The sequence below is a fragment of the Haliaeetus albicilla genome, chromosome 1, assembly GCF_947461875.1.
Source record: "Haliaeetus albicilla chromosome 1, bHalAlb1.1, whole genome shotgun sequence".
NCBI lineage: Eukaryota > Metazoa > Chordata > Aves > Accipitriformes > Accipitridae > Haliaeetus > Haliaeetus albicilla.
The window spans coordinates 7209683-7235382 of NC_091483.1; the positions used below are offsets into that span (position 1 = coordinate 7209683).

A 25700-nucleotide genomic window follows, 5' to 3' on the forward strand; every position below is an offset into this window, starting at 1 on the left:
GCTGGACACTTTTCCTACCGCACACAAATCCTTGATTTGCTGGCATTTTTAAGCTGTCGACCTGGCTCTGGCCAGTGACTTAATGAGAACGGATGCAGCGCTTTGAACGCAAAACGCCGCGCGCGTTTCTTACCCTAATTCCAGCGCTGTGCCTCTTCCCGTGAATTGCAGCCAGAAGCCAGTCGAGTTCAGGTTGCCAGAAGCGAGGTCTGTTCTCACTGTCGTGTTTCTCTTTCTCCCTAGGGTGTGATTGACTACATTTTCTATTCCAACACTCACATGAACGTGCTTGGTGTCCTGGGGCCTTTGGACCCTCAGTGGCTGGTTGACAACAACATCACTGGGTGTCCACACCCTCACATCCCTTCAGACCACTTCTCACTGTTAACACAACTAGAACTCCATCCTCCGCTCCTGCCTCTTGTCAACGGTGTGCACTTGCCTAACAGGAGGTAGTGGAGCCCTGCCCCTTTGAGGGCAAGGACCTGTTGTTATGGACCTGTACAGTTGTAAATCAAAGTATATAGGAGTGAAGTATGGCCAACCTTAAGCTGCTTCTTCAAGCTCCTTTCCTTATGTGTTTGATATGAGATTTTGCACATTTTGGTGCATATTGGTATCATTTGGCACTAGGGCTGGAACCAAAGTATTATTCCCTTTCCAGGTTTTTAATTTAATTTTTTTTTTAAACTGGCAAGCTTTTTCTTTTCAGTAGGAAGCTGCACTTATAAATGGACAAATGAGATTAAAAACTTGCATATTAACATATTTCAAGGTAATGCTTTTTTCCAGAACGTGGCGAAATGAGCCAACCTTTTAGGAGAAAGAAAAACAAAAATAGAAATGCTTGTTTTGTAGGAAGAATATTAGAAATCCTGTTTGTTTGAACCCAAAACGGAGACTGAACTCGGCATCCAAAATAAATTTTGCACATTAGCAAAGCACTTAATACCTGACTATAAATGATTAGCAGTGCGGCCCTGCCCCTCGTCTACCTAATATTAAAAACCAAAGATGGCTTAATATCTGTGATAAAATTTGAGGTCTAAATTCTCCTGATGTAATTTCATTTAGAATGAAATTTCCAGCGAAGCTACGTCTCACAGGACTTTGCAGGTGAGCATTTAATGCTGTGTATAGACCGCTTGCTCGAGTGACGCCACGGTGACTTTTTTTTGGAGCTCTGAAGAACTTGGTCCTTTCTGGGCGAGGTACACAGGGATCCAAGGGACCTCTGTGAAACAGAGCTGCCTCCCTGCTTTGGCAAGCGAGGGCGACACACTGTTCAGCAGCACAGTTTGGGAGCAGGACTTAGAAATGGTAAGAAATTGCATTTGAAGTGAGCCGTTGCAAGCGTTTGGGTTCCGGGTGAATAAAGGTGTTGCAAATCCATCCTAGGTTCCCTTTTCCGAAGTTTGGTTGCAAAGATGGGAAACTTGGGATTAACTGCTTAAGCGTAGGGTACAGGAAAAACCGCTGGAAATGACCTTACTTCTGTCTCCGAAAGGGCACGTGGAGTAGCTGTCGGCATGCTTTTTTCACTGGGGGAGCGAGTGGTAGCTGTAGTCATTCCTTGGATCATTTTTCCTGACCCTAGTTGCCAAATAGCCATCACACTTTTTTAATAATCTTTCTTTTCTGTTGTCGGTTAGGGTTGAATTAAAAAGCTGCTGGTTCATTCCCAACTGTTAATGCTCTTTGGATGTGTTGGAAATCCTTTTTTTCCCTTTTTATGCTCTAGGTGGCCAGTTCAAAACCTTGTGCCTGAAGAGGCATTAAACATAATGCAATTTTCTGAAAAATTGGTTGGCTGCTTAATGTTAGAAAAAAAAATGGCACAGTGATAGGAAAAGGTTGTGTCTGTGTTTTTAAGTTTTTCTTTATTCTGCTTTTTTGCTGCTATAAGATTTTCTTGAATTTATATTTTAAACTTTTCATGCACTTTACTGTTTCTAGTCTCAAAATGTGATATTTTTAATAAATGAAAAAATTTTCCATTATGTGAATGAAATTTTTAAACAGATTGATAGCCTATATTTATGTCTCATTCGTATACTTCAAAAAGTCAAATTTAAATTGTGAAATTAGTTTTAAATACTAAGGAGCCATCTTCTGTCTTGCAAAACTGCTAAGTCAGGCTGTTCCTCCACTCTTTAATTAAACATTTCCTTTGTCGTTTTATACATAGGAAATTATCCATAGGGAAAAAAATCAATTGGACCTAGAGCAGAAACTATTCCCTGACGCTCGTTGGGGGCCGGGGAGGGGGTGGTGGGGGACAGAACGCAAAAATCGGTTCAACGAAACAACAACTCCCTTTTAAAAGAAGTGCCTAAAAAATGGAGGCGTCATCTATTGTCTGCTACAAATTGGAAGCGATCATAACTGGGTGAAATTCCTGTCTGGCAATTGCTTTGTGCAGCACCAAAAAAAAAAGCCCTTTCTAAAGACGGATTTTCCTCTAGGTGCAGGTATCTCTTTTTTAATATACCTCAGCGTTCGCCACCTAGCCATTGCAGATAAATTGCGAAAGCGATTTGAAAGTATAGTACTGGAAAGTAGAATAGCATGAAAAACTTAATTTTGTGGACATTACCTTTCTGTAATCAGCTACTGTATCTTTTTTGGAGGGAGGGGTGCTCTGCTCTGGAGGTGTGCACTAACAAACCCTTGTCCTCCTTTTCCTACACGTATGTTAACTAGCAACGTGAGCAGTATTTCCTACCATACTTCACTCCCAATATTTTTTGAGATGTTTGTATAAAATGGAATTTAAAATTCACCTATGATTGTATATGAACTGCAGAGGAGCCCATTTATTAATAAAAATAAAACCCAACAACAATGTTTTGTAATATCGGGGTGGGAGAGGATGGGGATGAGGAAAAAAACCCTGGCAAACATTGTAAACTGCTTAAGTTTGACTTTCCTTTGGTTTCTAACCGATTGAAGTGTTCTGTTGCGGGAAGGTGTTAAATTGGATTTTCTCTGCTGCGAAATGCACTTCCGAACGTCCATTACGCTGTGCGATTTTTTTTTAAAAAGTCATTTTAACAGACGTTGCACAAAACCTCTGGATTTTAAAAAAAAAGAGTCTTGGTGATGTTTCAGTCAATGCACATAACTGGGGACATGTTTACCCACCTTTCACAGGTCTGGCTCCCTCCCTGTTTTCCTTCTGTTTTTTTTCTCCTTTCCCAGCAGGAGCAGTAAGGGGACTGCGCTTTTTTTCCCAGCTGAGCAGAAACGCCGCTCTCCGTAGCGATTTTCTACTCTAGGAAGAGAGGGAGTGGGGAGCAGGCAGCCTTTCAACAAACATATGCATCATCCTGATGGCAACGCTAGTTTTCTTTTGACCCAGATGGAAGCTGACGGTAGGGTGTTTGCTAGAGGAGAGGGAGTAATACAAAACAAATTATCCCTAATCCTAAGCAGAGATGAATGGGACACCATCAGTTCTCTCCATCACTGACCCTCGTTTCCCAGCACGTCGCAGTGTCCTCACAGCTGACACCTGGAAAAAAAGCTCTAAGCCCTTTACTGCTCCTCGCTGTCTTGGTTTGCTTTCAAAAATATGGTGCCTGGTGTCAACTTCTAAGCAACAGCACTGCCTAAAGCAAGCAGAGAAATAAAATCCAACACCCTTCTTCATGCAACTTTTTAAAATTCAATATGGTAAATCTGTTAGATATGGGGTTTTGTGTGTGTATATATATATATAAAAAAAAGAGAATTTTGTACAATGTAGCTGAATATTTTTGTTTCCTTATTTCGATGCAAGGAGCGTGAATATTTGCGTACCACACGCTGAAGTCAGGTATGGCACAATGGGGTCTGAGACCAGCTTTCCTTCCCATTTGCCTGGTTAAAAGCTTTTGTCGTCCCTTTCTAGTACTTGTTGAGAAAATATTTCATTTTATGGGTAAGCTTTCTCTGTTGGAAGTCACTCCTGTTTAGTCTGCAGAAACATTCAGAAATGGTCTCGTTAGTCCCAGGTCCTCGCTGTTCTGTGTTGTATAGCCTAGAAAACCAAAATCTTTGACTCTCAACCTTTTCAGAAGCACTTGCCACTGACCTAACACAGCTTTCAAAACCTTACCGTGATCTTCAGCGTTTGGGTAATGCTGCGGATGGCTGATGGTCTCCCACCTTGCTGGCTTTGCCACAGACACTCCTAAATCCACATTCACGCTCTTGAGCTCCCAAAGGCCCACTTCACAAAGGTGCTGAGCATCTGCAGCTCCCAATTAATCCCAAATACTGCTCTTTTGGAGACCGGCTTTCCACACCCAGCTTGTGAGACATCGGGTCTGAATCACGAGTGAGAATTTGAGACCTCAAAGGTTCATATCACTTTTTTTCTCTGGGCTTGGTTTTGGTCAGGTGGCGAGGGGGAAGCCAAAAAGGCTTGTTGAAATTCAGAGTTTCTCTGTTAATTTAGAAGACGGGTTAGGGAAACACTTTTAAGGATTCCTAGACCAGGAGGTGCAGTATTTACGCCTTCTTGGTAGGGAGCAGGAGCCAGAAGGGGCTGTCAGTCCTTAATATCTGAAGACCAGATTTAAACCCAGCAACACAGCAGCAGTTACTTTATTTCCACGATGCATTTTCAGCTTCTAGCATCAAAACTTTCCTTTGGCGTGAAACTTGGCATAGTGGCGTGGAGTGAAAAGTTTTTTAGTCCTATCCAAACGAAATCAATAGCCTGCATTAGAAATATCACACAAATGTGATACATACCCTCGTACTGGTTTTAAAAGGAAGTTAAATGGCAAATAGCAGTGGTCCTCCCCCCAGCAACCTCAGCTTTGTACATAATTGAGATTCTTCCGTTCTTGGTTTCTGCATAGATACTTTTCTTGTAATGGTAATGAAGCTCTAAGGCCTGATCTAAGACCTAAGGAAGGACCCTCTCCATTGTATGAGGAGATGACTGATCTAAACACACCCTTATCTAGCACGCTGGTACGCTAGGCAGCAGCAGGAGGTGGTTCAGCTAAAATCAGGCTGTCAACATAAAAGAGCAGTGGGTCGTTGTCCTACTTGGTCACCACAGAGGTGTGACATTCTTCTGGTCCGTCTTCGCAACCAAAACTGCCTGGTAGGAAGCAAAGCGGCATACGAGGCTCGCTGAAGTTCACGTTGACTTCAAAAGTGATACGGTTTCGGCAGCAAGCACACGCAATGAAAAACCTCGCCTGCCCAATTTCGCGTGTCCCAAAAGGAGCTGAAGTGCTTGGTCTTGGGAGGGGTTTTGCCCAAGGGGGCAGAGGACCTGATTTGTTACAGACCAGAAAAGAAATGAGCCCTAGATGCAGAGAAGTTTGAGTTTTTCTGATAGACGCTATTACTAGCTGAGTCTCTCCATCTCATGGTGAGGAAAAGTGTCTTGTGGTATGCAGCTCATTAGTTTTTTTATAAGATTACAGAAGCATAGTCACATACCCTCCCTTTCTCACCCTTGAGTGTTGAAAGGCGACACAAACCCCGAGAGAACCTGGTGAAAACCATTCATGTCTTAAGCCTCTATGCCAAGAGTCAGCCAAGAACTCACTTTAAGACTAAAAACAACTTTAGCAGAAGATTATAAGGCTCTAGATCCAGGCACAGCTCTAAGCGATAACAGTATCTTCTCCTGTGACCACTCTTTGCACTGACACCGACCACGGGTTTGCTTTTCCTCCAGGAAACGAGAGCAGGGACAAAAAACAGAGCGGATGAGACAGGCGCAGGCATTGCACCATCAGAAAAGGGGCAAAATTAACACCTTTAAAGAACTCCCTCATCCTAAGAAAAATGATTTGGCTCTATAAATAAGAGACAATAAAGTTTGCTGGTTTGGCTATGTGTGAGGATGATGGACTTCAGGAGTACAGTTTCTTGGAGTATATCTGAAAACAAGCATGAAGATGGAGAAATGCTGGGGTACTTTGGTACTTTAGGGTGTTTTAAACGGCTCTGACGGCAAAGCACGCCAAGTGATACGACTCTTTTTTCCTTCCCCTCCTGCAACTGTACGGTGTGTTTAGCTTGCGAAATCTCTCACCGTTTTGAGTGGTGAAGGTTAGAATGATCCTGGTACTTGGTCTTGTCCTCTTTGTTAAACAGCTCCAACAATTTAGGCATTTACTGAGTTTGCATTTGTCTGTATTTGTCTTTGTTCCAAAGCAAAAAAAAAAACAACCAAAAAAAACCCCAACCTCATGGTGGCTTTCTTTACAAGTGATGTTACATGACTTTGGCTTGTTTTCCATTTTTAATTATTGCATCGTGTGTTTGCTTTCTGAGCAATTAAAGTGTTTTGTGTGCACCATGTTAGCTAAATATGCCCTTAATTCATAAACTCACAGGCTGGACTGGAGCAGCGGTGATGGGAGCCAGGGCTCCCCCTCCCGCCCCATTTCACGGTGGTTATTTTGGGAGGTCGGGGGTTTTTTTTAGTTGGATTTCTTTCTTGTGCGTTGCTTTTGCAACCGCAAGGTCCTGTCCCTCAGAACGTGGAAGTGCACGTGGAGAGGGGAGAAGCTGCAGTGTCACTCCCGGGCGTGCTTACACTGAAATTTTAGGGGGGGTTTATGTCTCGTTTTATGGAAATGGTAGCTTCGTTTTAAATTGAGAGCGGGCTGGCCTCTCGGACGGGGAAATTGCTGCTTGCAGAGGCCGGAGCCGCTGCTGGCCCCCCGGCCCCGGTTTTCCCTCTCCTGCCTTGGGCCAGCTCGGCAGCACCGTCACCACCCGGGGGGGATCCTGGGGGGCTGCCTTCCCCACCAGCCCTGACATGGGGATGGGGTAGGTCTCTCAGGCAAAAAGCTTTGCCAAGTTTGACACCAGTCCTAGGCACGGTGCTTGCAAAGAGCAGCAGCCTTCAACTGAGACCTGAGCAAAAAAACCTGAGTAACTTGCTTGTTCCATGTTTCCCGTGGGAATGAATAGTAAGAAACCTTTTCTCCAGCCCTCTGATTTGCTTTTACAAAAGGATCCTTTTTTTCTCTCCCCCTGAAAGAACTCGTGTTTTGCAGAAAGTGCCATGCTATGCTGCAATTCCCCCCGTAATTATGCTTTGCAATGAAAAACTCACCAAGAAAGCGAATTCCTGTCAAGTGGGGATGGTAGGGACCCAGGCAGGGGGAAGACCTGCTCCCCTGCACAGACCTGGCCTGGACAAAATAACGATAATAACCCTGAACTGTTACTTTTTTCTTGCCTTTTTAGATTTTTTTTTTTTTCATTGAAACACACCCACTTTGCACCGTGGAGATGGGGTACTGCTCGCACGTGATGGATAGGGCTAAATATCTGCTTGTTTCTTCCCACCTGTATACTTTTGTTTCCTTCTGTAGGCAATAAACAGCCCTTTTGCAAACACTCTCGTCCCCTGCTGTGGTTCCTGAGAAGCACAGGGTGGGAAGGAGGGAGGACATGGGGACCGGCCGGGTGTTTCACAGCTTGCCACTGCCCTGGGATGCGCTTGTGGCGTCCAGGGTGGTGGGGTGGGTGATGCAAATTTGAGTCCTTCCCTTTTGGGGGGATCCCCAGACCTCAGACACCTAACTACCGGTACGGCCAAGCCAGATTTTTAAACGGTGATAATTTTGTGCAGACTTGCAAGTCACACCTGTGTCGCCTCGCTCCATGTGGCTGAGGGACGTCCCTGTGCCGTGCCGGCATCCCCGCGGGACGTGTGCATCCGTCCTAGGAAACTGGGGGTCCGCGGAGAGAGCCTCAGCCAGTCAACTGGGAAATTTCCCAGTATGTCCCATTTCTCCTGTGCTTGCCCAACTGGGAGCCAGCAGCGTGGGGCTGCGGAGGTCAGACCCCATCCAACTTCTGCCAACATCCCATAGCACGACATGCTCCTCCCAGGAGCTGTCAGAAAAAGGCACAAAAAGTCCGGGTAGAGGAAAGGCGACGTGTTAGGAAGCGCCCCGCGGCAAAGTGACTGAGGGCTTCACGGTGCCACAGTCCGGTCTAACTCCCCCACCCCAAAAATCCCAATTTTTCCACAAATCCGTGCAGAAAGAGCTGCCGCAGCCGTGCGAGGGAAGCACGTTCATCCTTTTATTGATGGCGCCCGGGACGGGCTGCCATCACGTGCAGGAACAGTGCAGGCACCCGAAATGGAGGGTGACACCAGGCGCCCGAGGAAAAAGCCTTTTTTTGGGGGGGGAGCAGGGAAAGGCTCCTGCCCCCCGCCAAAACCCCAGGAGCAGAGCAAGCGCCAGTGTCGTGCCGTGAAACCCGGCGTATCTCAGCACGGAGGAGTTATATCGCTGCTGTCCCCGCAGAGGAATAAATAACCACTGCTGGTTATTTATTATGGTACGGGGACAGAGGGAAAGATGGGGTGGGGGGTCTGCGAGGGGGCCAGCACCATCGCTCCACTCCCCCAGCCCACCGCTCGGCTGCCCGCCGCGGCCGCGCCGCCCCTTCTTTTTTGGTGAAGTTCCTGTGGATTTTGGGGAAAGGGAGGAAAGAAATGAAAATAAAGCGGTCAGGAGGAGGGGAGCGTCCTGCCAACTCGTTTCGATACGCCGCTTGTTTTTCGCTCGCTGGGTGTTGCGTACCTCTGGGTCAGCTTGTGGATGAGCAGCTGGATCCAGGGTGCCTCGGGAGCCACGCACACCTTCTTGTTTCTCTTCAGGGTGAGGCTACAAGGTGACGAGACCCCCCTCAGCCCCACGCACGCCTCTTCCCCAAAATTTTTCTAACCACACCACTGTCTGCAGAGAAAACCCCTCCGGTTCCCCGGCACAGTTACGAGCGCACCCCTGCGACCCTTGCCGGGAGATAGACGGGATTTTTTGGGGGTCTCGACCTTGGCTCCGTGAGCCACGCCGGGGGTAACCCCCATTAAAATGGGCATCAGCGTCCCGCGCAACAACCCGTGCCTTGCAAGAGTCACCGCGAGATTTAGGGGCTTCGGAGAGGGCGCGAACGCCTGCATGTTTTTTGCGCTGGTGCCCGAGCGAGCAATTTGCGAGAATCGGTTTGCAGGCTTTCCACTTACATGATCTCCTTCCTCCTGCAGTGAATGCCCGGCGGCGTAACGTCGATGGCAAGGATCAGCCCCAAGTTGATGACCTGGGCGGTCGATTTGATGCACTTGCACCTCATGTTGGTCAGCAGGCTCTCCAGCGACAGACCTGCGCCCGAAAGCAGCCCACAGCCAGGTCTTGGCCCCTCCGGGGGGGGGGGAGGCGGCCAGGGATACCCCCCCTCCCTGCCATCCTCCTGCCACCGTCCCAGTGCCACCATCCCATCCCCTCCCCAGCACCCACGGGGGTCTTTTGCAGGGACGGGCTTGTGTTAACAGGGTTTGCAGCGGCAAGCAGCGAGGCTAGTCCCTCCCGGCACAGTCTCAAAGCTTTCTTTTCACGTGTACAAAGGGAGTTTAAGCTTCAGGATTTGAAAACTTAACCAATGTTTTACGAATTAAACCCGTCGCCCACCCACCAAGCGCTCGAGTTTCACAGGGATCTGGAAGAGAAGCCGCTTAAACCCATCAGCCAAATCCCACCTCCCCATCCCAAGCAGCCCCCCCGGGTTTAAAAGTTAAATTCAAAAATGGGCAAGAGACAAATTTGAAAGCTTTGAGGAGCCCATGCTCGGCCCCATCCAGGGCACCCAACGCCTCTCTCTAGGGATTTAGAGGGGGAGACGGACAGACAGACAGACACCCCAAGGTCACTCACCGTCCCCCGGCACCAAGTTGCTGAGGAGCAGGGCCAGGGCCAGCGCCGCCGGCAGCAGCCGCATCCTTGCCACCTGCCCCGACCTGCCACGGGGGGGTTCCTTTATAACCAGCCCCCGCCGGGGATTTCACAGGCTGGGAAACGCCGCAGGGCAGGGAAAAAAGCTGCCCCGCTCTTCGACTTCCCTGCCGTCGCTTCCCCCAGTTGCACGTGGCCCCCACCAAAAAAAGGCAGAAACCGTCGTGGCCGCCTCCTAAAACCTCCCGTTTGCCCTTTGTTTCTTGATGAAGAAACGCCGGTGACCCCCCCAGCTCTGCTCCCCATCCCGTGGAGGGGGGACTTGCTCCCCTGAGCACCCCCCCAAGTCCCAGCACGCCACAAGAAGGGATGCGAGTGACGGTGACGGAGAATTGCCACTTTTATTGGACCCGTTATCTTGTGCCCAAAGGGGACACCCAGCCCACGGCCACGGGTTGGGAGGATGGGCAAGCTGGGGACTGGCATTTCCAAGGGCTTAAATGCCTAAAAACGCAAAGGAAAAAGGGGCTCAGGGCATTACACGGCTCCCCTCCTTGCACTGGGGCAAGGTGACAGTGGGATGGAGGGGAGGGAAAGGAGGGGGGGTCCAATTTCAGGCCCCGCACATCTGGCCGTCCCGTCGGTGGCAGCTTCCTCTGTGGGGAGGCTCTTTCTTCCTCCTGCCAAAAGCAGAAGGGGAGGAGAAACATGTGAAGACTGGTCCCCAGGGGATGCGACTGGTCCCCAGGGGATGCGACTGGTCCCGCCGGGAGCAGGATGTGGAGTGGAGAAGGGCTTACAGGTTGGGGAGGTCCTGCAGCAGTTTCTTCACCCAAGGGGCGTCAGGATCCACGCAGACCCTCTCCAGGCTTTTTAGCCTTATCCTAGAAAACACACGGGGTTTCGGCAACCGACGCTTCTCCCTCCTCCGGTGGGGCGGGGGGGGGGGGGGTGGGCTCGAGCAGCCAAGCCCCCCTGCGCTTCCCAGAAGGAAAAAGAGCACAAAACTGAAATAATTTGGGGAGGATGGGACTCGTACCCCCCAGGAGCCACTTACACCACCTCGAGGCGCCGGCAGCTGCTCCCCACCGGCCAGACCTCGACGCTGCTGTATTTCCGCGGGGAGATGAAGGCCCTGGTAGTCTTGGCACAGCGGCAGCTCAGGTTGCCGTTGGCTTCCAGAAGAGCTAAAGGAGCACACGGCCACGGCTCGCGCATCGCCCCAAAACCCGCTGCCAGCCCCAAAACCCATTCTGGGCAATGCATCCCCCCCCCCCAATCCCACCGGGATGACCCTGCTTGCAAAAGAACCTCCAAGCCCCGGAGACGGCAGCGGGATGCCGCCTCCGAAAACCTCAACGCCCTTCCCCAGCATCCTCCATCCCCCCGCATGGGGGCACGGGGACCCTCACCTGCATCCCCGGGGCGGTGGGTCACCAGCAGCACCCCCAGGAGCAGGGTCGCCCACGCAGCCATACCTGCCCCATCCCTCGCCCCGGCAGCATCCCCCTCTATTTGAGCCGGAAAATAGGAGAAGTAAAGCGGCGCAGGCGGGAGGCCCCCGGGGGTGGGGGTCAGGGTGTTTTTTGCCCATCTCCGTTCCCTGCTGACAGCGCTCGCTGAGCTTGCAACGGCATTAGTAAAAAAGCAGCTCGGGTTTGGTGGGAGGCCTCGGGCTTCCTGAAACCAACTCCGTTTTCCCCTCCCTACAAAGCCAGGTCTTGTAAATATATCAGTCGTTTCCCCCAACGCTTTCCCCCACGCGGCCGCGCGAGCCTGGAGGTTTCTGGGGGTATTTTTCTCTTCTGCATCGTCAGATATTACTCATTTCTCCTGCAGCCAGATTTTCCCCCCTGCAAGGCGCATCCCAGCCCGAGCTTTGGTGGCATTTGCTTTTGCTCTTCCCCCCCCGCCGCCGTGGCTGATTATCCCTAAACTCTGTCAAGTGACCTCGCACCCATCCCCTATATTTCCTTATTGGCCTTTACTGGTTTCAAAAGCCTAACAGCTGCCTGCAAAACCCCAGCCCCATCACGAACGCCGGCGCTTGGATTTGGCTATATCCCCCAGCTCCCTGCCAGCAATATCGTGCCCTCAAATCACCACTGAGACAGACAACAGGTCATGTCGGGAAGGAGCTTTGATTCCCGCCGGCTGTGCCGGGGCTGCCGGACCCTTGCCGGGGGTTTGGGGCTGGGACACCCATCCCAGCTACTGTCGCTGCCTTGGACAAAACTTTCCTGCCCTTGTCTCATTCCTTCACATAAAAGGGGTTTTTGTTGTGCCTGAGATGCGCCTGGGTGCTGCCCTCGTTCCCCTACCTATAGCAGAAATACCTCACCTGACCTATATTCAAATGCACATTTTAATGCCTGCGGCATATCTGTGAAACAGCATCAATACCAGAGTGCCAGATGCAAATGATGGTAAATTCAGCTCCAGGAAGGTTACGACAGCGGGGTTTATCAAAGCTCTGCCGAGTTTCTTCGAAGCTAGGAGATCCAGGGAAAAAATACAACAGAATAAGAAAAAAAAACAACCTGAATTTTATTTGACTTGAACTCTCAGGATGGGACACGCCACCCTGCGTAATAAAAAACCCAGACACACACTCCGCCGATGAGCACTTCACACGGAAAGAGTCGCAAAGTCGTTCCTACAGAGACGGGAGCAGCCCCTGCCAAAAAAAGGGGCTATGGGCGAGTAAATAAACGAAGGGTTCATATTCACGCTGATCCAGGGACCGAATGCAGCGGGGGGGAAAAAACACCCCCACGATCCTGCCACGGGGCTGGGGTCAGCAGTGAGCTGCCCTCCCTGCGGCGGCCGACACCGGGGCTGGGACGTGGAGATTTCAGAAAACGGGGGGGGGGGAGCGAGGGCAAAGTGAGGATCGGCCAGGTTTGCACGCCTGCGCGTCATCTGCCAGCCCGTTTCGGGGCCCTGAGCGTCCACTTCCTTAGCAGGAAACTTATTTTTTCTTCCTGCGAAAAGCAGAAGGAGGAGAAACGTGTGAACGCAGAGAAAAATGGGTCCGGGGAGGCGGGGGAGGAAGCTCCTGCCCCAACTGAAGGAACTCGCTGCCATTTCCCCGGAGCGGGCATCACTCGCGGGGACGTCTCCCGGCCATCCCTACGTTATGCCACAAACCGGGCACGACGAAGAAGAGGGTGGCTTTCCCACCCGAGCATCGATATGTTATCGCCCTCGCAATGAGCAAACCCTCCTCCTGCCGTTTCCAACCTCCCACCCCCCAATAATTTTTTTTTTTTTTTTTTCCCAAAATGTTTTCAGAGGCAGAAGCCGGGGAGAGCACAACCCGCGGACGGCAGCATCGACGACCGAACGCTGCTCTGCGCAGCGAGGTCTCACCCCTCATCACCTCAGGAGCGGGTCCCTCGTCCCCGGCAGCCCCCCAAGAGCCCTCGGTCCCGCGAGCGCTCCCCAGGACCGCAGAGGCGACGGGATGCCGTCCAAGGGCCACCCGAGCCAAAAGCTTTTTCATCAAAGCAACTTACGTGCTAGCGATACGCTTCAGCAGTTTCTTTACCCAAGGGGCGTCAGGATTCACGCACACTTTCCCTGAGGTTTTTAGTTTAATTCTGAAACACAAGGAGAGCTGGTGAGCATCACCCTCCCCTCCGAAGGCAGGGGTTCGAGCGGCCCGAGCTGACCTGCAAGGCTTGGCTTTCATTTACAGTGCCAGTGGATCGCAGAAAGCTGCTAGCGACAGAGGGAAGCCACAAGACGGTCAGGAAAAAGCAAGATGCAACACGTTCCCGTGCAGAGCGGAGACCGTGCTCGAAGCATGTTCAAAGACAATTTTCTCTGTAGACTTACAAATGTATCAGCGCCCAGCCGTTAAAGAAATCTTACACTTCTGCTTAATGCACTGCTTGAGTCAGAACAGGAGTAATGAGACAAGGTCTTGACCCGAGATGCTGTTTGCCCTCAGGAGTGTTGCATATAGGTAGTGGAAAAATTTTTTATGGCTCCTCCTGCCTTGGTGTCCGAGGATATGCTTCTTCCAAACTGCAAACACCACCCACCAGCACGCTCCCCACTAAGCACCAGCACGGGGAAATCACGCTTTCCCTTGCTGGAAAGGGTCATTTAGGTCCTGGGGACCTCTGGCAGGTCGGCTTGGCTGCCTTTCCTCCACTGGAGTTAAACCGATGTTCCTCAGCCCCGAAGCGTAAGTGAGCTTGCTGGCATCTTTTAAAAGCTTTTATTTTCAGAAAGAGAGAGGAAAAAAAGCAGGGCGGTTGCAGAAGCAGTGGCCCCGCTGCTCTGCGGGAGCCAGAGGAGAAAGCAGCTTTCTGCCCCACGAGCCACCCGCAGCACTTACATGATCTCTGTACGTCTGCAGGTGCTTCCCACAGGTCTTATCTCAATGCTTTCGTATCGCTTGGGACTGATGTAGTCCGAAGTTGTCTTTACGCACCTACAGTTGAGGTTTCCGTTCACCTCCAGGATGGCTGAGAAAGAGAGAAGGTAGCGACTTAAAGACAAACGGCGTTATTTAGAGATGCGGCAACTCTGAATCTATTCGAGAGCCAAAGAAACCATCCCTTCCCGTGCTTTCACTGACAACGCTTTAGAGACCACAGTAAGAAACTGTTATCTGAGCCTCTACCTCAGTACCCTGCTCTCACACAGCTCCTGAAAGCTGAACCGGGTCCTAACAGAGGAAGACGGTCGCTCTCTTTCCTTGGCTACGAGAAAAACCCTGGGCTAAACGGCCAGGAGGAATCCCCGTCTCCTCCGGTCCCTTTCGGCGCAGGATGCAGGCGATGCCCGACCACGGCAGGCTGGGAGCTGACAGCCGCGGGTATCTCTGCAAAGATGTCAGAAGCTCACCTGCGTGGGCTGAGTGGGACATCATCATCATCATCATCATAAGCAGCAGCAGCAGCCCCCGTGCTCCCGTCCCTGTCCCAGCCAGCGCTCGCATCCTCGCAACAGGCTCAGCCCCCAGAGACGGTCTGAGGAACCGGGTGAAGAAACAACCCTATTTATTTGGGAGGGTCACGCTCTGACACAAGCAGCAAGATTCAAACTTCAGCAGTCACATTTGACTGGTGGACCGTGAAGAGGTGACGTAATTTCTCCGATGCTCCCCGCAGCCGAGTCAGAAACTGAATTTATGATATTATTGATTAAAACCAGCCCTTGGAATCAAGTGCCTGTTTGGATTCCCCGCGTCATCTTCCCCACACCCTGTTTCTCATTAGCTGCGTCTGTACAAGCATCGCCTTTTGTTCCCTTCAGCATTTACCCCTCAACCACAAAAAGAGTCCAGCATAAAATCGGAGCGCAAACCCCAGGTAAGCAGGGTTTTTTTAATGCACTCAGATATTTACATATTTCTTTCTTAGGGCTATAATTCCCCCACGCTATTTTTGCTATCTCTTACATCAGCAAAAATGCCTAGCACCGTACCGGGGAAAAATAATCAAGATCTCTGCTATATGTTTCCACTCAGAGCCTTCAAATCTAGCACTTCGCTGTACGAGTAAAACACCCAGGAAATGCAAGAGATGACTGGTACCGTAGCATCAGCAAAAAGCAAACTATTCCCCACATCTCTGCACATTTGTGACTAAGTGCTGATGCGCCCATTTATCAGCAGCGACTTTCTGGGTACCAGCGGCCTGGGAGTGAAATGCAGATGGATGCCAGAGAACGGCAGCAGGAAAAGCGATGGAGCTGGGATGGACTCGGGGATTTGCGAGGGTGAGACCTGAGCTCTCCCTTTGCGGCGCTGGGACTGGAGGGAGAGGGGGTACAGCCCCACTGTTTCCCTTGCGAACATCTGTCTACGTTATGTCCAGAGCACCCTTCGATAACGCAGGGATCAAATCCCCATTTGGATCTGCAACAAGCCGTGGGGTGGCACCAGGGGTAGCTTCAGGGGTCTTCCTATTTGCCCCCATTTAGTAGCCCATTACAGCACTTCAGACCTGAAGTAGTCTGGTCTTAGTTAGATGCGTCCTGCCTGCCTACCGTTTCAGGAAAAGCAGATTTTATTACGTTATCAGCTCAGAGGCGCAGTGTGCTCTGCGGTCCATGAGCCAGTTCTCCATCATTCATGGCAGGGACAAACAAATGGGAGCGGCCAAACTACTGACACCAAAGTAGGCGCATTACATGGCAGTGAGAAACCGTAGGAGCATATAAAAAGGGACGTCAGACCATGCACATCCTTATAATGCTGTAGAGCCACACGCCCACAAGGCTTTAAGGCTTTATTCTGGCAACGCGGCATCCTCCAGGCCTTACACACACGGAGATACGCCTGCCCGTTTTGGGGGACCATTGCCTGGTGCTTGTTCCTCCACACATTTCCCAGCGCCTTTGGGGTTTCTCTCAAAATGAGCCATTGAAGGACTGAAGCGACACGTTTCAGCACGCAAGGGGTCAGTCCTGTAATGCCAACACCTTGGGCTCTCACACGGGATATTCAAGGGCCACCGCCGCAAGGCGACAGCCACAGCAGCACCCCACACTCTCGGGTTTTGGTGGGACGGGGGGGTGGCCTGAATAAGGCAAGTTCACCAGCTGGGAAGCAAAAGGGGAAGGGGACACGTGGCCACGATTGCGAGGCAAGGAGGAAGGAAGAGGGCAGAAGAAAAATGTTGTGGTTGCATGATAACGTTGTAATTTGGAGCTTTCAAATCACATCAGCATTTTATATAGTAACAAATTGGTAAGCTAATAAAAAAAAAAAAAAGTCTTCCACTCAAACTGTAAGCTACTTATCTTTCTCTTAAAGACTCTTTTTTCCTCCGAGATAGGTCCAAAAGTCTTGTGAAGATCTTGTTCAAGAGATCAAGGTCAAAAGTGGACAAGTGAGGAGTTTAACTCCCTGTACATCAGGGTCACAGAGAGGCCAGGGACAATTTCCATGAGCTATTCCCGAAGTCCTATGGAGGGAATGAGAGCCTTGCTGCTATGGCAGCGGAAAAGGAGATGGCTTTAAAACTGGGTTTTGTTCAATACTTTCAGAGTTTTCAATCTCCTTGCAGAGAATTATTAGAAGGAGCCCAACTTAAGACTGGTTTAAGTGGTTTTGCTGGGTTGTGGCAGGGGTCTCTTCAAACAAAAATCTGCAAAACGGTGGGGAAGGCAGCAATTTACCAGGAGACATGACCGGTCACCTACTCAAAGTGCTACGGAGGCACTAAAAAAAGTTTCAAGCTGTTTCTGAAGTTCATTACTTTTAAAATGATCCTGCTTTTACAGCTGGGGAAACCAGAGAGAAGTGAAAGCAACTTTCCCTAGAGCTGCGTGGTAGAGAGAATGGAGTCAGGGCACACTGACGGTGCCCCAAGCGTGGCTCTTCCACGACTGAAGAAAACCAACACCAGTGCTGGCAGTGCTTAGGAAAACTGGTACGGGAAGAAGTTACCCCTGGGAAACATGCAGCGGGCAGACCAAGATAACTCATCAGCGAGATCACGCCCCAGATCTGTGGCTATGGGCAGGCATCCATCTCCTGTCTACCCTGGAGAGAAGTAGGAGCTACAGAAGCATGTTTTGGCTGGATGGATTTAGAGAGGCGGCTTTAGAGGGGTCCTGGGTCATCAGTTCGGCCACAGCGACCTCACTTTTAGCCTAGGGTAAACATTTGCCCCCAGACCTATGCAAGATTCCAGGTGCTTTCACCGAGGTTGTCTCCTCTAAGGATGCGCTGCTTTGTGCTGGTACGTTGCTTTATGCCTGTCCTCGCGACGCTTCTTCCCTAACCGTCGTGGTGATCGTTAACTCACTTTGTACCCAGGATGAAACCCCCACGTCCCTCAGGGGGAGGACGGCAGGGCCTCTTCTTCATTGCCAGCACCGAGAAAGTTGTCTCCTCTGCAGAGGTGGCCTCGGCAGCAGCTCCCTTCCAAGTAGGAGAAGTCAACGCTGCCGGGACAAAAATAACACGCTCACCCTGGGGCTGCAGAGAAGCGGCAGCCATCAGGGCATCCTTTGGGCAGGCAGTGCTGCCCAACAGCGTCCTTGGCCTGGCCCACGGGTGCTTCTGGAAAGACGGTTCAAAGTGCGGGCTCAGCTCCACGGTTTCAGGCGCTGGGGTGGCGTGGCAGTCATGGCCTACATGGCTACCAAGATGAACAGAGCATAACCAGCGGTTCCCTTTCAGATGCAGCCTCTTGATTCATACCTATAGGCAGATTTTCATAGTGAAGCCCAGCTCTGAAGCAACATGCTTGGGTTTCCCCCAGGACACTGGGGTAGTTTGGTGATTCCCCACCACATGGCCCCAGAAGACGTGCATTTGCCTAGCTGGTCCTCAAGCTGCTACAAGTTTCTGCTTCGGGTAGGAAAGGTGAAATAAATGTGGACGTGGCGAGAAAGGAGAACTTGACTGAGATGCTATAATCCCAGGGTTTCTGAATTGTCTTGGTAGTAGTCACGGTGGTTTTGGTGTATGACTAACATGTATATTGATAAACATTGTGGTGTTTTCTCAGGAAGGAAAAGCTCGCAGTCATTGTGGGTAGCTAATATTTGTGCATGCTGAGTGGTAATTCTGAAAAGGGAGAAGGAGGGTGAGGACCTAGCCTGCTACTATATGTAAGTTAACCGCTTCCTGGATGCCAGTAATTCAGAAGAGTGGCCCTCACATATTGATCTGTGGACTTATCCAGGCCAGCATCAACTGAAACGTGTTAGAAATATCCTAACAGCTTCTGTATTTTCTGCAGCAGCTATACTTTTGCAGGGAAGAGTTTGATTTGAGTCATTTTTTATTTCTGTTATGTTTAGCAGATGTTTTAAATTTTTTTACACCCACTGGATCCTCCAGACATCCTTCCCATGGTACCTAAATCAGAGGCCCACAAAAACGTGGTGCAGATACCTCCCAAAGGCCAGGACCAAGGCAGGAAACAAGTGCTCCGCTGCGTGGCTTTGCTGTGCTTCTACAGACATTAAACTGCTTAAAACCACGTCATGTAGTGGCATCAACCCATAGAAAGCCTCAAGTTAGTTCAGCGAGGTCAAAGATTTCCTTGAAGACACTGAAAAATAGGTGATGGGAAATGAGAGGGGAGGTAGGTGAGCCATCTGTGGAAAGAAGAAGAGACCTCATGCTCTTTGCAGATGGAAACTGGAGGTTTTACATGCCTGAGCCCCCTCTGGAAGATGAGGATGGAAAACCTGTCACAGCATCTCCAAACACAGGAGCCAGGGACAGAACAAAACCTTGGTCTGTAACAACAAGGCGGCTTCCAAGAAGAGTAGAAAATGGCCTGAGCTAAGCGGAGCAGGAGGAAAAAAAAACAAAAAAAAACCCCAAAAAAACCACAAAAAACCTTTCCCACGTTTGATCAGGATGGGCAGAAACCCAGCCCTGATGTAAATGCCTTGGAGATGCCATCTCTCCTGCCCTTCAGCGAGGACCTGCGTGCTCCACCAGCAAGCGTGTAAGGATATGCAAGAGGCTGCGTTGGAGACGTCTGCAGCAGGCAAACCTCTCGGCCACGCTGAAACCACTAGGTTTGTTTTGAGAGAAAGTGAACTTTCAGCACATCTGTCCTTTCTCCACAACTCACCCAGCACTCCTTGCAGGAGAGATAAAAAACTGTTTCTTGGGTTTTGTTTTTTTTTTTTTTTTTTATAATTACCCCCCAAAAAAACCCCAACTGCAGTGAATTGACACCACTGTGGTTTGTGGTCCATCATCTGCTTCTAAGATAACGATGCCTCCTGCGAAAACCTGCGGGAGAGCTGCACCCACACCTATTTCAGCGACAACAAGTTCAGCGCTGCATGAAAACCCAGGACCAGAGCAGAGCGTTGGTTTCTCTCTTATCGTACAAAAGTGTGTCTTGGCCGCTTCGTGCGGTGCCCAGTTTCCAGCCCAGGGCTCCTTCCAGCCCTACTGGGATGTTCTCCATCCCCTCATGCCTCCTACACCTCAAAACTATGTTCCCAACCAGCCTGTGTTCATTTATCCATATATGAAAAGAACTTCTTAAGACCATTTTTTCCCCTGATGTCCCTTGTCCTGGCTGCATTTTAAGAAGAATTGCTCCCTTTATACAATTGGCCTTCCTTTCCTCCAAAATATTAATAGCCCAAATCTGCAAAAAATAACACCAATGCAAGGGTACAGCCCAAGGGAAGGGAATGACTGACCAGGATGTGTGGATCTCCCAGGCCCTGTGCTGGTGGTTACCAACTTAGCAGAGTTTTATTTGTACTCAGATACAAAACAGACGGTGCTTACTGCAGCAGACGCCAGGTATAGAAGTGACATTTCCACACGAGAGCACCAGAATTAGCCAAAGCCTAATGAAATCAGTCCAAAATTAGGTTGTTCAAACCAGCTATCGAGCTTGCTGTCACTTGCTGTCTTCGAGCAAAGGTGCACAGACTTGCTGGTGGCATGGCATGGGGACAAGAATTCATTTTTGGAGATACCAGAGCAGTCTGATGACACCTCTGCTCTGCATATCTGCAAGCAGCTGAAAAAACCTACTGTGGGCATCTTTAAAAGTAGGGCTCAAGTATTTGGTCTGCTTGAGGGCTAAAGAAAGGGAATAATACGGTAAGAGGGAGCTTTGAAAGGGAATGGATAAGAAGGAAGGGGAAAGGCTCAGAGCAAGAACAAAAGCTCGATCGGGGTAAGAGAAATTTAAAAAAAACTTTGAAGAAATGCCTCCCCGGTCAATCCAGCGCCATAGGACCTCTGCAGAGCAGCAACGGGGTGCTTTCTGCCAAAGGGAAAGCAGTAGTACATGTCCAGCAGCATGTCAGAGCGTGACCCCAGAGCGGGGACAGTTTCTGGGACACCCCGTCCACCCCAGAGATGCAAATGGTACCAAGCAAGCGCAGGAGAAAATCCCCTGACTGCTGTGCTAATTTGCACTTGCTGCTAGAAAAACACGTTGGAGAAATACCCCGGCACCCCCGCACTTCTCCACCTGAAGCTCTCAGTTTGTTTCAAATGCGAGTTAATCCGAAATCAACCCAACGCGAAGCGGAGAAGCAGCGTTATTCCTCAAAAGGCCCGGCGGAAAAGCAGAAAGCTCTGTGCCTCCTGGCACGAAAAAAAGGCCAAGTGGGAAGGAAGCCCAAGAGCTTTACCAAAAAGCAGTGTCGGTGGCTCGGCCGCAGGTCTCGGCTCCCTCTCCGCACATTTGCATGGGGGTGCAGGAACCGGTCTAGACGCTGCAGGTGCTGCCGAGCGAACGCCGTTAGCGATTTGCATAGGGGCTTCGTGCGACAGTGACGACTCAATCCCCCCCTCCCCAGCGCAGGAGGAAGACGATGATGAGTTGAAACGAAGTCAGGCTGCGACAGCGAAGGGAGCCAATAAATTGCAAGCCGGCGCATTATAAAGCGAGATGTGCCCGTTGACATGGCCCTGCTGCTCTTGTTGTGTAGTTGGTGTGACTTCAAGCCAACGTTCTCCACGTCTCCGCCACCTGGGAGGAAGGCCTCATGCTTTTAGCACTTCATTCTTGGGCGAGTGAAGAAGTGGTCCAGGTCTAAATTACAATGGCTAGACCAAAAACGTGCTCCTGGAAACTCCCCCAAGCTAGACCTAGCCTGCGCTTCGCAAGATGGGAAGTTGCCAAACTCAAAGGCGGCCCCCCACAACTGCCCAGCGCCTTTCCCTGGAATAGAAAGAGGATGCTGCAGTGCCGGTGAGGATGCTGCAGCGCTTCAGGAGACTTACGCAACGGGTGCTAAAGAGAAAAAACTGAATCAGAGTGGCAGGGTTACATCGCCTGCTTGACCCGCAGCGCCGATGATCCAGCCGAGCCGATGGTGCTGGTGGGAGGCTGGGTACTGAGCACATCACTGCGGCAGCTCAAGGTTTTAGCTGTCTTCTGCGTCTGTGTCAACAACTGCACCACTAGCTGGGTGCCTGGACAAAGGAATTAGATGCAGGGTACTACCACAATACGGAAGGATTCAGGTGAGCTTTTACCATTGGACCTTTCTGCTCATGACAAGGAGGAAAGAGGTGCCAAAAATGCCACAAAGACCAGAAATACAACCAAGATGCTGGTACGCAAGCACATTTCCCCTCATTACCTGAGGAAGCGACCTCCTGAAGGCAGATTTTAATTGCTTGAGCTGAATTACATCCTATTTGGGTAATTTATTTCGGCAAACACTAAGCAACAGTCCTACCACCAACCTCCCAAGAAGCATTATGGCAAGGTCTCCTCCCCTTCTCCTCAGAGTGTGACATCTTGATAAATGCAGCTAGAAGCTGGCAGGCTTGCTTAAAGTGGTATTTTTCTTTTTTTTTTTTTCCAAATATTAGTGATTTCCATTTTAGTTGAATCAGTAATTAAGCTGTGTCCACATTATTTGGCTTGCAGAATAACCCATAACTATTATTTCTGGTAGAGCTAGACGGTCTTAACCCTTTTTCTACCAGTTAAGTCAGAAGAGAGTAACTTGTCTTCAGAAACGTAGCACCCCTTGCTTTCTAGCTTGACACAAGCTTCCTCAACCACAACCAACCTCCTTGATGTCTAGTGGCACGTCTCCGCTTCACACGTATGTTAATGACTCATTTCCCAACAAAAGTCATCTCTTTCCAGACTGAGTTCGATTGCCACGGCATATACGACCTTTGTCTCTGCTGTTTTCCACCCATTCAAAGCGGTATTTACAGATCTTGTGCTTGCAGTAGCTCGACATTTCCCATCTGACCGAGTAATGTCCTCCCTACTTGCAAAGTTCACCAACCATGCAAGAGATTGCTCCCCACCTCAAAGCAGGGTCTCGCCTGATGAGGTCCAGGCTGATTAAGTAACCTGAAGGTGACAGAAGCTAGTTGAAGGGTTTGCAAATCCCCGTTGCCCACAGGACCCACGTCTCCAAGTGGGAATTGCACACAGAGACCCCAGCCTTGTGCACTCACAGCCTAGGATGACCTACCTAGAGGACGGGAAGCCAGCAAGGCAGGATGACCAGCCAAATGGACCAGAAGATGAGCCACAGTCCCGCTCTGAAGTGAAGAGATGCAGAGAAGCCACCCGAGCGCTGGTCCTCCCAATGCACAGCTGCCTACACCAAGATCTGCTCTATAGAGCTGGTACAGTTTAAGTGACATGGCCAAAGGAGAAGGACGTGCCCAGCTACCTTTGAGAGCCTCACTAGCCCCATAAGACGAGCTTTCTGCCTGTCATGTCTACGGATGCCTCTCCAAGTCCTAGGCCCGCTGGCCTAGGGTTGCCATCCTGCCAGGGTTAATCACTGCCGAGGGTCACGGGAGTCTGCGAGGGGTGGGAGGCTACTCGGCTATTAAAAGTTCGTGGGGAAGGAGAAGGATGAGATAGGTGGGAGATGGCTGAGGGGATGGGATTATGCATGGGGAGTGGGGGAGTCCCACCTCTCGGGACATCTCAGTCACATCCAGCCATGGCTGCAGGAAGGACCGCTGCATGCCAGCCCCATCCACCTTCCCCTCCCAAGCTACGGGGGGATGATGTTTGTGGCTGGGGTCCCAACCCCGGTGCCACAAAACGCACTCGAGTATATCACTTCTGCCACGAGGCACTTCAAACCCTAACATACCAGGAACGGACTCAAACTCGACCACCATACTTGGGTTTACACCTAGGATCGTTACTTTCATTAGTGTCCACTTAATGTTTCGAGGCCTTCCCTCGTCCTCTTTTTGCCAGATGTCTCCCCACCTCTTCTCCTTGGGGAAGATGCTTTCCCCACATTTCACCCGCAAGCCACCGTAGGAATAGTTATATTAAAAAAAAAAAAAAAATGAAGCCACGAGCAACCGTTCTCTAGCAGTGAGTAGAAGTGCACATGGTAAAGAGGGGAAATCCAGGTCTCCACCGAGAAGGAACCATGTCGCTGCAATACGAATGTCTTTTGGGGAGATGAATGGCCCCCCCTGCCCCTGGAAAGCCCCTTCTCAACCGTTTCTTTTGGACCCAGCACCCCTGAATCAGCACTTCGGGCATCAGAGCCTTGCGCGCGCTGCCAACGTGGCTACCCGGAGATGCTCTCGACAGGGAAGGAGAAACTCAAGCCCAACTTCTGCAAAGGACGTAAATCTCACCAGCTAAAAGAATCGATACTGAAAGGAGTTTTCTCGCAGCTAAAATAATCCAACATCGCTTCAGGTTTGGGGGGATGAAAGAAAGGCTGGTCGACCTCCCAAGTCATGCTCAAGGCTGGAAGGTCAGCAAGCTCTCGCCTGCCGGGTGGAAACGGGGAGGCAGATGAAAGGGCAGTGTGCAGGGAGAGAAGAAAGACTTAGGGAGATACTGGAAAGTGAAACCAAGAAGCATAAAGCCATAGAAACCATGAAATCTGCTTTGATCTTTCCTCAGCTTTTATCTTGGTTGTCGCTTACAAAACACACCCTGAAAACTAATAAGGCCTAAAAAGTCACATCTGTCGCAGGGCGCAGCCTTGGGTTGGATCCAGAATCTCCGTGAAGCTATTTGTGTACCCCCCCTCCCTTTCATACCCCACCTTCCCGTGGCTCGGGTGACTGCCTCTCACAAGCACAAACTAGAGCATCTCCTGGCTTGAAGTTTTATTGTGCGAGAAAGGTTTCCCACCCCAAACCTGAAGTTTCCAACCCCTGCTAGCCATGTGCAAATGGAAAACAGGGGAAAAGCAGCTTTTACCCAACCGGACCGATTTTTCAGGGGTACGCACCAAGGAAGCTGATCTAGGGAGGAAAGCTCCCAGCTTGATCTCAGCCTGAAGAAGAAAGGTATTCCAGTTAAATTTTTCTCCCACCGTTCATTTCCCAGTGCTCCAGAAAGGATTCATTACTACTCTCCTCCTCCTTCCACGCTCCTCTCAGCACGGTGATTTATTCCCTTAAGGTCAGAAAGGACCGTTCCAGTCCCATCTACATCGGCAAGTAGCCTGGACCAACACGACACCTGCAAAGCATTGACCAGTCTGAAGACCGGGCACCCAGACTCTATGCACACATCAGGGGGGCTTTTTAATTTTCATTCTTGACCCAGCCTAGTCCAGTCTCGTAGACCGAACACCCACTGGGGGCTGGCCCACGTCTGCTGTGTTTTGTCGTCCCGCTTAGTTTTACCAAAAGGGAATCGAGTTCATGCCCGTGAAGACCACCCCGTCAGATGAAGCACAGCACTGTAAGTGGGGATGTTGGGGATGTTTGGTCCAAGAAAAAACAAACAAACAACAAAAAAAACCAAACAAAAAACCCCACCCCCCCAAAACAACAAAAAAACCCAACCCAGCCACCCAACCCTAGTGATCCAAACCGAGACACTAATGTAAATGCACCCTAAGAGCGGTTCAGCCCAAATTGCCTCATGCTAGCAAGCCCCAGACTGTTTCTTCTTTCAGAAACATGTTGCACCAGCAAAAAGGGAGAGCGGGACACCCACGGAGAGAGGGAGCAGAGGTTTTCTCTGTCCTGTGGATATGGTGGAAGAGATGGGGGGGGGAACATTAATAAGCTAAATAACGGCGTGGGTACTACAAGAACCAATCCATCTATTTGCCACAACCCTGTAGGAGAATTCAACTATCCCTCTTTACAATTGCCGCGTTAATCCCACTTTTGAACACCACTATATTTTTTACAACAGGAAGGAAGAGGCATTGCTGTTCAGAGTATGAAAAGCCCACGACGTACAAAGGACCGGATTAGCTTCTGGGGAAAGGCAAAGCAACCAGTTGCGAAATACCTGGCAGCGAGACCACGCACACCCTGGCTGCATGGAGGAAAGGCGCACAGGTTGTGGTAATAGACCCGCACCACTAATTCTGTCACTACAGGCTGCTCAAGGAGGAGCATTCCACGAGGCACGTTCCACGTTTTTTGAGGTTCGTTCCCACCGTAGAAATCCACACAAATAAAGAAAAACCCCATGGCTTGTCCTACGGCTTTGCCTTAAACTTCTGCAAGACACAATCCATCATGAACAGAGATGTTTGAGTCAGCACAGGCGTCTGCGCGTACGAGAAGATCGTGCCTTGCGCGGTACTGGA

General features: G+C 50.3%; 4 protein-coding genes across 7 annotated transcripts in view; 1 reads left to right on the forward strand and 3 right to left on the reverse strand.

Moving 5' to 3' along the window:
- CNOT6L (CCR4-NOT transcription complex subunit 6 like) overlaps positions 1-7363 on the forward strand; it is a 38175-nt gene extending 30812 nt beyond the window's left edge. For all 3 annotated transcript variants that reach the window (XM_069774258.1, XM_009922586.2, XM_069774182.1), the window contains exon 12: positions 244-7363. In XM_069774258.1, coding sequence (XP_069630359.1) covers positions 244-456 — 213 coding nt within the window. In that variant the 3' untranslated portion in view covers positions 457-7363. The remainder of the gene's footprint in view (positions 1-243) is intronic.
- Positions 7364-8034: 671 nt separating this feature from the next.
- LOC138690865 (C-X-C motif chemokine 2-like) lies at positions 8035-9862 on the reverse strand. 2 transcript variants are annotated; one of them, XM_069770324.1, is made up of 4 exons: positions 9693-9862; positions 9008-9143; positions 8565-8648; positions 8035-8446 (listed from the first exon to the last, which is right to left on the reverse strand). In XM_069770324.1, exons 1-4 carry the CDS (start codon positions 9754-9756, stop codon positions 8308-8310), a joined length of 423 nt encoding a protein of 140 aa, XP_069626425.1. In that variant the 5' UTR covers positions 9757-9862; the 3' UTR covers positions 8035-8307. The 2 variants fall into 2 exon arrangements, with proteins under 2 accessions (XP_069626425.1, XP_069625653.1); XM_069769552.1 differs by lacking the exon at positions 9693-9862 and having other exon boundaries at positions 9008-9267.
- Positions 9863-10191: 329 nt separating this feature from the next.
- On the reverse strand, positions 10192-11194 carry LOC138682057 (alveolar macrophage chemotactic factor-like). Its single transcript, XM_069771565.1, has 4 exons — positions 11123-11194; positions 10768-10897; positions 10511-10594; positions 10192-10390 (listed from the first exon to the last, which is right to left on the reverse strand). The coding sequence occupies exons 1-4, from the start codon at positions 11184-11186 to the stop codon at positions 10324-10326; spliced, it is 345 nt and encodes a 114-aa protein (XP_069627666.1). The 5' UTR covers positions 11187-11194; the 3' UTR covers positions 10192-10323.
- Positions 11195-12289: 1095 nt separating this feature from the next.
- Positions 12290-14664, reverse strand: LOC138682295 (interleukin-8-like). The gene is made up of 4 exons (XM_069772762.1): positions 14571-14664; positions 14059-14188; positions 13229-13312; positions 12290-12694 (listed from the first exon to the last, which is right to left on the reverse strand). The coding sequence occupies exons 1-4, from the start codon at positions 14662-14664 to the stop codon at positions 12682-12684; spliced, it is 321 nt and encodes a 106-aa protein (XP_069628863.1). The 3' UTR covers positions 12290-12681.
- Positions 14665-25700: the final 11036 nt, after the last annotated feature.

What these genes read in the sequence shown, in the direction of transcription:
- LOC138682057 (XM_069771565.1), bottom strand. Translation starts at nt 11,186, where the DNA reads ATGGCTGCGTGGGCGACCCTGCTCCTGGGGGTGCTGCTGGTGACCCAC. An exon ending in TGCCGGCGCCTCGAGGTGGT is followed by an intron (nt 10,595 to 10,767) that starts GTAAGTGGCTCC and finishes TGTGTTTTCTAG; the next exon opens with GATAAGGCTAAAAAGCCTGG. An exon ending in CTGCAGGACCTCCCCAACCT is followed by an intron (nt 10,391 to 10,510) that starts GTAAGCCCTTCT and finishes TGCTTTTGGCAG; the next exon opens with GAGGAAGAAAGAGCCTCCCC.
- LOC138690865 (XM_069769552.1), bottom strand. Translation starts at nt 9,255, where the DNA reads ATGGTGGCACTGGGACGGTGGCAGGAGGATGGCAGGGAGGGGGGGTAT. An exon ending in TGCAGGAGGAAGGAGATCAT is followed by an intron (nt 8,649 to 9,007) that starts GTAAGTGGAAAG and finishes GTCACCTTGTAG; the next exon opens with CCTCACCCTGAAGAGAAACA. An exon ending in ATCCACAAGCTGACCCAGAG is followed by an intron (nt 8,447 to 8,564) that starts GTACGCAACACC and finishes CAAAATCCACAG; the next exon opens with GAACTTCACCAAAAAAGAAG.
- LOC138682295 (XM_069772762.1), bottom strand. Translation starts at nt 14,664, where the DNA reads ATGCGAGCGCTGGCTGGGACAGGGACGGGAGCACGGGGGCTGCTGCTG. An exon ending in GTCCCACTCAGCCCACGCAG is followed by an intron (nt 14,189 to 14,570) that starts GTGAGCTTCTGA and finishes TCTCTTTCTCAG; the next exon opens with CCATCCTGGAGGTGAACGGA. An exon ending in TGCAGACGTACAGAGATCAT is followed by an intron (nt 13,313 to 14,058) that starts GTAAGTGCTGCG and finishes CTTGTGTTTCAG; the next exon opens with AATTAAACTAAAAACCTCAG.